The sequence below is a fragment of the Camelina sativa genome, chromosome 7 (genome assembly GCF_000633955.1).
Source record: "Camelina sativa cultivar DH55 chromosome 7, Cs, whole genome shotgun sequence".
NCBI classification, from domain to species: domain Eukaryota; kingdom Viridiplantae; phylum Streptophyta; class Magnoliopsida; order Brassicales; family Brassicaceae; genus Camelina; species Camelina sativa.
Genome location: NC_025691.1, coordinates 706,448 through 716,137, shown reverse-complemented (window position 1 = coordinate 716,137; position 9,690 = coordinate 706,448). Strand labels below are relative to the sequence as shown.

The 9,690-nt window shown below is 37.7% G+C and overlaps 3 protein-coding genes across 4 annotated transcripts; 1 reads left to right on the top strand and 2 right to left on the bottom strand.

Moving 5' to 3' along the window:
* Positions 1-1,170, top strand: LOC104699666 (auxin-responsive protein IAA30-like). The gene is made up of 3 exons (XM_010415007.2): positions 1-445; positions 706-802; positions 916-1,170. The coding sequence occupies exons 1-3, from the start codon at positions 76-78 to the stop codon at positions 968-970; spliced, it is 522 nt and encodes a 173-aa protein (XP_010413309.1). The 5' UTR covers positions 1-75; the 3' UTR covers positions 971-1,170.
* Positions 1,362-4,740, bottom strand: LOC104699665 (probable polygalacturonase). 2 transcript variants are annotated; one of them, XM_010415006.2, is made up of 7 exons: positions 4,227-4,740; positions 3,924-3,984; positions 3,132-3,452; positions 2,920-3,040; positions 2,662-2,836; positions 2,498-2,568; positions 1,362-2,403 (listed from the first exon to the last, which is right to left on the bottom strand). In XM_010415006.2, the coding sequence occupies exons 2-7, from the start codon at positions 3,939-3,941 to the stop codon at positions 1,688-1,690; spliced, it is 1,422 nt and encodes a 473-aa protein (XP_010413308.1). In that variant the 5' UTR covers positions 3,942-3,984; positions 4,227-4,740; the 3' UTR covers positions 1,362-1,687. The 2 variants fall into 2 exon arrangements, with proteins under 2 accessions (XP_010413308.1, XP_010413307.1); XM_010415005.2 differs by having other exon boundaries at positions 3,924-4,350; positions 4,463-4,740.
* Positions 5,408-8,804, bottom strand: LOC104699664 (proline--tRNA ligase, cytoplasmic). The gene is made up of 12 exons (XM_010415003.2): positions 8,715-8,804; positions 8,122-8,319; positions 7,937-8,026; positions 7,699-7,815; positions 7,433-7,620; positions 7,197-7,263; positions 6,939-7,061; positions 6,696-6,848; positions 6,327-6,611; positions 5,914-6,132; positions 5,722-5,815; positions 5,408-5,620 (listed from the first exon to the last, which is right to left on the bottom strand). The coding sequence occupies exons 2-12, from the start codon at positions 8,302-8,304 to the stop codon at positions 5,556-5,558; spliced, it is 1,584 nt and encodes a 527-aa protein (XP_010413305.1). The 5' UTR covers positions 8,305-8,319; positions 8,715-8,804; the 3' UTR covers positions 5,408-5,555.

Sequence of the window (9,690 nt, the reverse complement as noted above, 5' to 3'; positions counted from 1 at the left end):
ACACACGTTCAAATCATTAATCACTTGTTTTAGATAAAATCATAGAGAGAGAAATAGCAGAAAAAAAAAAGAATAATGGGAAGAGGGAGAAGCTCATCGTCTTCATCGATAGAGAGCAGCTGCAAAAGCAACCCGTTTGGTGTGTCTTCGAGTAATACTCGGAACCTAAGCACGGACCTGAGGCTCGGACTCAGCTTTGGATCATCGTCGGGACAGTATTACAACGGTGGAGAAAACCATGAATACGGTGGAGTGGGTGCGGGTGATGAGGAAATGATGATCATGGAAGAAGAAGATCAAAACGAGTGTAATAGCGTCGGAAGCTTCTACGTGAAGGTGAACATGGAAGGAGTTCCTATCGGAAGAAAGATCGATCTTCTATCTCTTAATGGATACCATGATTTGATCACAACTCTCGACTACATGTTCAACGCCTCAATCCTTTGTAAGTATCCACACACAAACTCACATATATCTTTTTGCATGTTGACTACTACTATAGTTTAGTATTGTTAAGAGAGATTCATTTGATGATTTACCCAAATTACGAATGTAACGGATCAGAGTAAGATCATATAATTAAATATAACATATACCCTTCCAACAACTAGTTATATCTCTTTGCATGTAGACCAAAACCATTATTTATCATTAAGATGGTACATAAGAGTGAAAACTAATAATGGCAATAATTTGTTAAAACAGGGGCTGAAGAAGAAGAGATGTGTAGTGAGAAGAGTCATGTGCTAACGTACGCAGACAAAGAAGGTGACTGGATGATGGTTGGAGATGTTCCATGGGAGTAAGTACTTTTTTATTTATCTACTAATCTCTTATTAAACATTTAATTTTTAATACAAAGGACATAATGATTATGTAGAAATCTAATTAACGGGACTTAATTGATTATTGTAGGATGTTCTTGTCTAGCGTGAGAAGACTGAAGATCTCAAGAGCTTACCACTACTGATGTTTTAAAAAAGCAAAGGTGTTGAATCTAGGATTGACCAATACAGTGGTGGGGAAAAAGTTAGTTTTGTCTGATGTAAATCACTTGTTCTAGATTTCATTCAAATTTTTGTTTCTATATAAAAAATCGGTTGTAACTTGTAAGGAGGCAATTTTTTCAAACAAGTTTTAGCTAATGCAGACCCTTTTAAGTTCACTAAATTTCATTGAGAATGCAAAATGTATATGTTTTTGGTTTATTATTACTAGTTTTAGTCACAGAATATCAAGTAACAAAGTAAAACTAGTTTAACCAAATCAAGACAATTCCCATTTCCATATCAATTTTTAATTACTTTTACTGAGTAAACAACACTGATAGACAGTTAAAAGTTTTGTTATAGATATGGAAATTGAGAACGAAAGATAATTGTCAAAAAATTCCAAAAAGACTCTGTCGGAGATATTACACTTGGTTTCCGCTCCACCAAAGCACTAAAAAGCCCATACAAGAAAAAAAACAAAAACCAAAAAGAAAGAAAGAGAAAAAAAATCTTAAGCCACTCTGATTATTTTTTCTCACTGCACACAAATTTACAAATTACAACAAAACAGCAAAAAAAAAAAAAATGAAAGCATCACTGTAAGAAAACGAAACCTCTGAAGGAAAAATTGTAAGGAGAAATCGAAAGAGGTTTCTTTAGAATCAAGCAAACTGTTTTCAAAACTTCACAGTAACTTACCAAGAAAGTAACCATGGTGATCTACTTAAACCACTTGATATCTCCAGATTATTTTCCGATAACCCAAAACAATCAGACTGATGCTCCGGGAATATACTCTCTTTCAAAGAATCACAAGTAATCTCCGGCGAAACCCACTGTGAATAACCTCTAACATTTGAGCATTCCCATGGAGACTTCTTCGAATTCTTCTTCTTCACTGTAAGAGTGACATTAAGGAAACATATATTCTTGAACTCATCTCCTTCTATACCTTCAAGAAGACCCGCAACACCGATCCCACCGCCATGAACATTCTCAAACGTTATTTTCTCGATAACTGGGAGCGCTTTGGGATCAAAATTTTCATCAGGATGTTCACCGTACTTACCCGTGAACCTTATCGCTTTCTTTACATTATCTAGCTTCACGTTCAAGACGTGTACGTTTCTGACATACCCTCCTCTTCCCGGAGAAGTCTTGATCCTGATTCCAGTACTCGAATTGAATAAATGTAAGTCTTTGATATATACTTCGGATACACCTCCTGACATTTCACTTCCTATTGAGACTCCTGAGCTTGAAGTAGTTTGACCTGTTAACCTATTGATCTTGATCTTGGAGCTCGGTCTTGCGTATGATATTCCATACTCATCCCATCCACTTTTTATCGACACTAAATCATCTCCGGTAACTATGTAACAATCCTCTATGCAAACATTAGTTGATGAGTCTGCAAATAGAAAACAAAAATCCCAAAGGTAATAAGAAGAATAATTTCAGACTTCAAAAACAGTTCTTTTGCTACATTTGACAAGATAACTCACCTGGATCAACTCCGTCTGTATTTGGAGATTCAAGAGGAGCCAAAATTGTAAGATTCTTTACAACAACATCTCTGTTCAGACAAAAAACTTCATATCAGAACATAAAAAAAAAAAGAAATATTTGGCGGAATTTACAAATCGAATCATGATAAGAGTGAGCTGACCTGCAATAAACAGGATGAATGTTCCAAAACGGTGAATTCAGGAATGTGAGGTTGGAGATGATCAGACCAGTAGAGTTCATGAGCTCAACAAGATGAGGTCTTGTATAATTTAGCTCTCCATTTCTAAACCAATCCCACCATATACTTCCTTGACCATTGATTGTCCCGTTCTCGCCTATAATTTTTGGTACCATCAGACAACATCGAAGGCTAACATTATCGGTTCAGTTCATATAAATGCTATACTAGTAGTAGTACCTGTTATGACTACATCTGTGAGATTCTGACCATATATAAGACTCCTATGCCTTTGACCAGGTAATTCTCTTCCACGTCCATATGATGGTAATGGCTCAACCACTGGCCAATCCTCTGAGCTCTGAGAATTAATAAAGTTGTATAAGTGAGATCACAGTTCATATAACAAATGTGTATGCTTGCAACTATTCTAAAAGGTGGTAGAGACTTGCCGTTGACCCGAGAATCGTTGCACCTTTATCTAGCCATAAGGTGAGGTGACTGATGAGGTCGAAACTCCCGGTAAGCCACTGACCAGCGGGAACAAAAAGCTTAGCACCGCCTTTATCAGAGAAAGAATTGAGGTAGAACAAAGCGTTCTGAAAGGCTTTGGTGTTTAGAGTCACGCCATCACCAACCGCTCCAAACTCTGTAATGGATACGCTGTGAGGCCGGTGAAGATTCGCTAAATTGGAATATTCACAATGCAGGCTTCCTCCAACACTACTAGACCAAGCACCATAGAAGGCATGTACCAGGAGCACATACAAGAGCTGCAAAACCAAACATATCTCAATCTTTGAAATGGAAACTCTGATAGATATAGCACACATAAGAAGCACAGTTTGGTGAGAGCCAAACATTTCATCTCTAAAACTTAGCAATGAGCAAAACAGTGAGAACATTTGTTTCTAAATAAAATTCTCCACCTATTGTACAACATTTGTGATCCTATGATGTTCTCTAAGCTAGATGGAAACTTAGCAAACACACACACACATTAGAGACACTGGAGGAAGCAAAGTTAGGTGTGAGAACCACATTTTTCACCTCTATAACCTAATCCAAAACAACAAATCAGGAAGAAAGAAGAGTGAATTATAGGATAATAATTTCTCAACCTTTCTGACCAGATTTCAGATCTTAAAAGACAAAGATGAACAGATTTAGAGAGACAGAGGGATTGGGAATGACAAAGTTACGTCAAAAGAAGGAAAGAGGAAATTGTTAAAAAGAAGACTTACAAGGAAAGATCTCTTCATATGAATAGAAGATCTGTGATCTCTCTCTCCTTCTCCAGGAAACCTAAATTTAAAAAAAAAAAGAAAAAAAAAAAAGATATTGACAAACAATCTGAGAGATCTTATTTTATTAGGCTTCTTCCTTCGCTGTAAGTCACACAGAGATGGTGAAAAAAAAATCAAAACTTTTGGAAAGAAATGTTATCAATCTCTCTCTCTATATTTCTATCTCATGGTTTTTGAGAGTAGGCAAGTTGGAAAGAGTGATTAGATGGGACAGTGGTGAGAGGAAACTGGGGAACCCACACTGGACAAGAGAATCATTGAAAGAGACCGTTTGTGCCCCCGCCCCCGCCAAAATTCAAGCAGTAGGTCCATCTCCTCCTCCTACCTTCTCCTCCGTACCTATTGCCATTATCTTCCTTCTTTCCTTCCCGTACGATAATGGCGAGATTAAATCTAATTAGAGACTTTAAAAAAAAAAGCATAATTAAAGAAGAAGAAGAACATTCGATGATATCTAAGAGTGGTTCTGTAGATACCCTTATTCGATGTTCTGTTACAAAGAGACAAATAGAGAGAGAGAGAGAGAGAGAGAGAGAGAGAGAGAGAGAGAAAACTACTACTAGTCTCTCTTGTTTTATGAACTCAACACTCTGTATTATCTAATCAATTTTTATTTTTATTTTTTTCTAAATTTTGGGTGAAGGAAACAGCGTATTTCATGTGATCCGAACTAATAGAATTGTTTTATACTCTAAAATAAAATAAAAAAGATGAGAAAATTTGACATGAAGAAATCTTGTAACATTCGAAGATTGATTGATTGATTTTGTAGAAAAGAAAAAGGTTTTTTTTTTTGGAAAAAGTTTCTGTAATATTTTTACTAATAATTTGTTTTTGACACCTGGTTCATCATCAGTTATAAACGAGTTAAATGGTGAGATCACGTGGATAGCGGATCACGTGGCACGTGGCGTGTGTCTCGTTAGTGAGAGTTGACTCTGCTAATTTTACTTCTTCTTCTTCTTTTTTGATAACTCTTCTCTTTCCGCTTTATATTAGGAGTTTAGATCAATATACAATTGTGTAATAATGAGGTTGAAAAAAAAAAAAAAAAACCATTCCAAAGGAAGGTTGAACCAGAGACTTTCTGAGGTCCCGGAGTGGGGAACCACTGGAGTCACTTGGAGGTACAACATCGATAATTACTACTACTGTATACTTAATTACCCCTTTTATTAAGAACCAATTTACCATACATACCATCATTGACCGGATTATCAGGTGTATTACACCGCTTACGCATTGTTTTTTTCCTTTCTTCTATCAAAAATTACTACTAGTTAGAGGATGATCTTGCTTGTGGTTTGGTTTTGATTCTAACACTCATCTGAAAAAATTATGTATATGGTCATGACTCATGAGTATTAAAGAAAAGGAAGAATCTTTGGAGGAACCCAATAAGATAAAAGAAGAAAACAGAGTGGATGGATAATTAATTTTTATCGAGATCATAATAAAATCCTTAAATGCAATCTCAAATTGTTTTTCTTCAGAATATCAAATCAACGCACAATGCACTTGAGTTGAGGGAGTGTTTTACAAACAAAAAGTAAATGAATATTTTAGTAACTAGTAACTCCTGCCCCAGTAAGTCCATTTCTTGGCAGGCTTTCCTGAAGCAAAGCAGAGAGTACCTGCATCCATCGAAAACAAACAAACAGTGAAGCTTTTTTGTACCAATGGGATGGATTAAATTTTCTGAACAAAAACTTCTCAAAAAGAAATTGTCACTAACCTTCAGGGAGTTCTGGCTGTTCAAATGGAGAACACAGGGTTTTAGCTGCTCCAGTTTCACCTTTAGTACGTCCCTTAACGTCTATCTCCACTTCCTGCAACGACGAAATTCATTTGTAAAGGAGTAATAACTACATTCTCTCACAGTTTGATTCCAAAAGATGGAATTAGAGTTTTTTTTGTCGTAATGTACCTTTTCATCACACCAGGGAGCTAAGATGAGTTTCTTCTCCTTAAGAGCATTGCTAAACTCATCCCAAGTCTTAATCACTTCAACACATGCTTCCCTCTTTTGTTTTGCAACTTCAAACATGTTTTCCTGGATCTTCACAAGCAGTTCCTTAACATGTTCGACTAAGCCACCTCTTGGGATATCTTCCTTCACTCCGTTGTCACGTCTCACAGTTCTGACCTATGGGGATGCAAACGAGAGATATTAAAAACAATTCCGTTTAGCTACATTACAAGTTTACATATTCAAACCAAACATCACTGTCTTCTCAGAAAACCAAACATCATTACAAGTTCTGACCTATGGGCATGCAAACCAAGTACTTCACTACTATATATATTCGAAGAAATAGAGGAGATGTCCAACGGACTGACCTGATCATTTTCCAGATCTCTGGGTCCAATCTCAATTCTCAAAGGAACACCCTTCATTTCCCAGTTTGAATACTTCCATCCAGGAGAGTAGTTGTCCCTTAAATCTTCTTCAGCACGAATCCCGGCTTCAGACAAGGCAGATACAGTAGCAATACATGCATCGAAAATTCCTTGGGTATTAGCATCTTTGTAGGGCACAGGGATCACAACAACTTGCACAGGTGCGATTTTAGGAGGGAGTATCAGGCCTTTGTCATCTCCATGAGTCATAATCATCACTCCAATCTACACAAGGTTTAATATTAAAAAGTTAACAGCTATAGACCGGATGAGGCCGGTGAAGAGTCGCTAAATTGGTACTGTATTTACCGTCCTAGTAGTGTAGGCCCATGAATTCTGCCACACCATTGCTGTCTCTCCTTTCTCATTCTCATAGTTGATCTCAAACATCTTTGCAAAGTTTTGACCCAAACAATGAGAGGTTGCACCTTGTACACCACGACCAGTGTTGGGAATGAAAGCCTATAAAATCAAAGTTTTAATTATTCATAACGTGTAAATCCGCAAGAAAAAAAGATAGTGTCTCTGAAACAAAACACAAAGATTACATACCTCAATACTTGTAGTGTACAGTCCCCCAGCAAACTTCTCATTTTCACTCTTCATACCTTTCACAATTGGGACTGCGAGATACTCTTCATATATGCGACGGTAAAGCTCCAAAACTTGAAGGACCTAAGAACAATAGAATCAGTATGATGAAACGACTTCTCCTAAATGTTGTTGAACTGCTTAATATAACCCTTTTTGGAAGGGAAAAAGGGAGAGACTGGATCACATGCAAAAGTTTAAGTGTTTAAGTTCACCTACCTCTTCATCTGCTTCTTCTTTTGTGGCGAATGCAGTGTGTCCTTCCTGCCAAAGGAACTCACGGCTCCTGCAATTAAATAGGTTAGGCAATAAGCTATGGCGACCAAACTTCTGTGTGGAAGATTTAAACCCTAACCAAGCCGAATATTTACAGCAGAAACAATGACTAGCTTAAGAAGAAAAGTACTAACATGATGAACAGAAAATGTAGAAAGGAGTATATGATAATGACATACCGGATAAATGGGGTTGGGTTACTGAACTCCCATCTAACAACATTGCACCATTGGTTAAGTTTCAAAGGCAAGTCACGGTGGCCCCTTATCCACTTGCTGAAATAAGGGTACATCACTGTCTCACTAGTTGGACGAATGGCAAGTGGGACTTCCAAGTCAGATTTACCCGACTTTGTAACCCAAGCAACCTAAACAAACATTCAAATCTGTCAAAAGAAGGCATTTTTGTCACAAAGAGAATCTTCTAAGATATAAGATATACACACCTCTGGGGCAAATCCCTCAATATGGTCCGTCTCCCTCTCTAAGGCACCAGGAGATACAAACAGAGGGAAGTAGCAATTCTTGACCTTCATTTTCTTGAGTTCCGCATCAAAGAAAGCCTAGAAATGGGAGCATAGAAATGAATGAAATCAAAATGATCAAACTTTTCTATATTTCCAACTCTCGATAACACTTCCTATCAATGTAATTTACACACAATAAAGAAGTGACGATACTCACATGCATAATCTCCCAAATCGCCATTGACCATGGCCTAAGAATATAACATCCAGAGATATCATAGTATTCAATCATCTCGTGTTTACAAACCTGGAAAAAACATAAAGAAAAGCACATATCATGTAACCTCTTTGGGACAAAAAAAAAAGAAGGTCAAAACAATCATCTTGAGCATAAAAACAAACCTCAGAATACCATTCCCCAAAGTTCTCATCTTTCTTCACGCTGAGTCCGAGACCCGTTTCCTTCTTGACGTCCTTCTTCTTCTTTCCACCGGTACCAGACGTTGCACCCTTTTCTTTGGCAACCTTTTCCTTGACAACCTTTTCTTTTACAACCTTTTCTTTCTTTTCACTTGGACCATCCATTTCAACCTTCTTCTTCTGAATGCATTAACAAAAAACGAAATACATTTACAATCAAAGTTATGTATCACCACCAAGTTAATGAAACGGATTAGTAAATCGCAAACTACTTGGAGATCCGTGAACCGATTGAGATTTCAGTCAACGAAATCGAGTTACTCTCCACTGACAGACAGAGTAAGCAAGAAATCTGACACAAAAACAAAATCCGGAGAAAACTAAAAAAGCTACGGAACATAAGAAACACAACAATGGATTAAACTAAAAGACGTCCAACAATGGATTAAACTAAACGAGTGTCGAGACCAATCAAGAGTACAGATTCACTGAGATTCCTAGAGAGATTACCAAAATCACAATCGATTCACAGAACAATAAGAGAACAATTGAGCTAAAGAGAAGAGGAACCTTACCAATTTCGCCGGGGAGCTGAGAAGAAGACGGCGGAGATGAAAATGAAGCTTTCAAAGATAAAGTTAGTAGAGAGAGCAAGGAGCGTTTAACTATACCAAATTTACATGGGCCAAGCCCATATTTTGGTCAGTAAGTCAACGCTCGATGGCATTAATTAATTATTCTATAGTTAATGGAGAAAAGATGGATTCATAATCTAACCGATCCATTTGCAACTTGAATAATACAGTAATGGTTAGGTCATGGAATAGCTATTTTATTAATCGTCAGCTAATCTCGCATGTCTTATAGTAGGCCTACCTTATATTGGCCCACTAAGGCCCAAATTTGAAATGACGGTCCAAATCCTAATATTTTCAATTAATGAGAAATTTCATAAACTTATAGTATGATTAAAAAATAAAATCTAACAAAAGGTGCAAACGATCATCACATGTCAAATTAAAAAAAAAAAAAAAAAATGGTTGGGAATTTTGAAATTTTTTTCTGAATTGTCGGGAAGCGCAAAAGTGTTACCGCACCACTAAATCGACGATGACGTATCAACAGTGAAATGATTTGACCCACAAAAAAACAACCACACAGTCTCTCTCGATTTGGGGATTTCCAGAGAAAAAAGAAACCCTAGCTTCTTCCGATGGAGGCGGACGAGCGGCGTAACGGCGATTCATCGAATCACAATCACCGCGCACCGAAGAAGCCGCGCCTCGCTGGGTTAATAACCGAGTCAGATATCCGGTCAGAGTTCGCTCACCACCAGACCGGTATTGCTCGAATCAACAACGGAAGCTTCGGGTGCTGTCCTGGATCCGTTCTCGAGGCGCAGCGTGAGTGGCAGCTTCGATTTCTCCGTCAGCCTGACGAGTTCTACTTCAACCGTCTCCGTCGTGGACTCCTCGCTTCTCGAACTGTGATCAGTGACCTAATCAACGCCGATGACGTTGACGAGGTCTCGCTCGTTGATAACGCCACCAC

Bases quoted from the DNA above. Each gene is read 5' to 3' on its own strand.
- LOC104699666 (XM_010415007.2), top strand. From the start codon at position 76: ATGGGAAGAGGGAGAAGCTCATCGTCTTCATCGATAGAGAGCAGCTGC. The intron at 446-705 runs GTAAGTATCCAC...TTGTTAAAACAG, and splicing joins GTTCAACGCCTCAATCCTTT to GGGCTGAAGAAGAAGAGATG. The intron at 803-915 runs GTAAGTACTTTT...TGATTATTGTAG, and splicing joins GTTGGAGATGTTCCATGGGA to GATGTTCTTGTCTAGCGTGA.
- LOC104699665 (XM_010415006.2), bottom strand. The intron at 3,041-3,131 runs GCAAGTCTCTAC...ATTAATTCTCAG, and splicing joins CAACGATTCTCGGGTCAACG to AGCTCAGAGGATTGGCCAGT. The intron at 2,404-2,497 runs GTGAGTTATCTT...TTCTATTTGCAG, and splicing joins TACAGACGGAGTTGATCCAG to ACTCATCAACTAATGTTTGC.
- LOC104699664 (XM_010415003.2), bottom strand. From the start codon at position 8,304: ATGGATGGTCCAAGTGAAAAGAAAGAAAAGGTTGTAAAAGAAAAGGTT. The intron at 6,849-6,938 runs GTATGTAATCTT...TTGATTTTATAG, and splicing joins TGTACACTACAAGTATTGAG to GCTTTCATTCCCAACACTGG. The intron at 5,621-5,721 runs GTTAGTGACAAT...CGATGGATGCAG, and splicing joins ACAGCCAGAACTCCCTGAAG to GTACTCTCTGCTTTGCTTCA.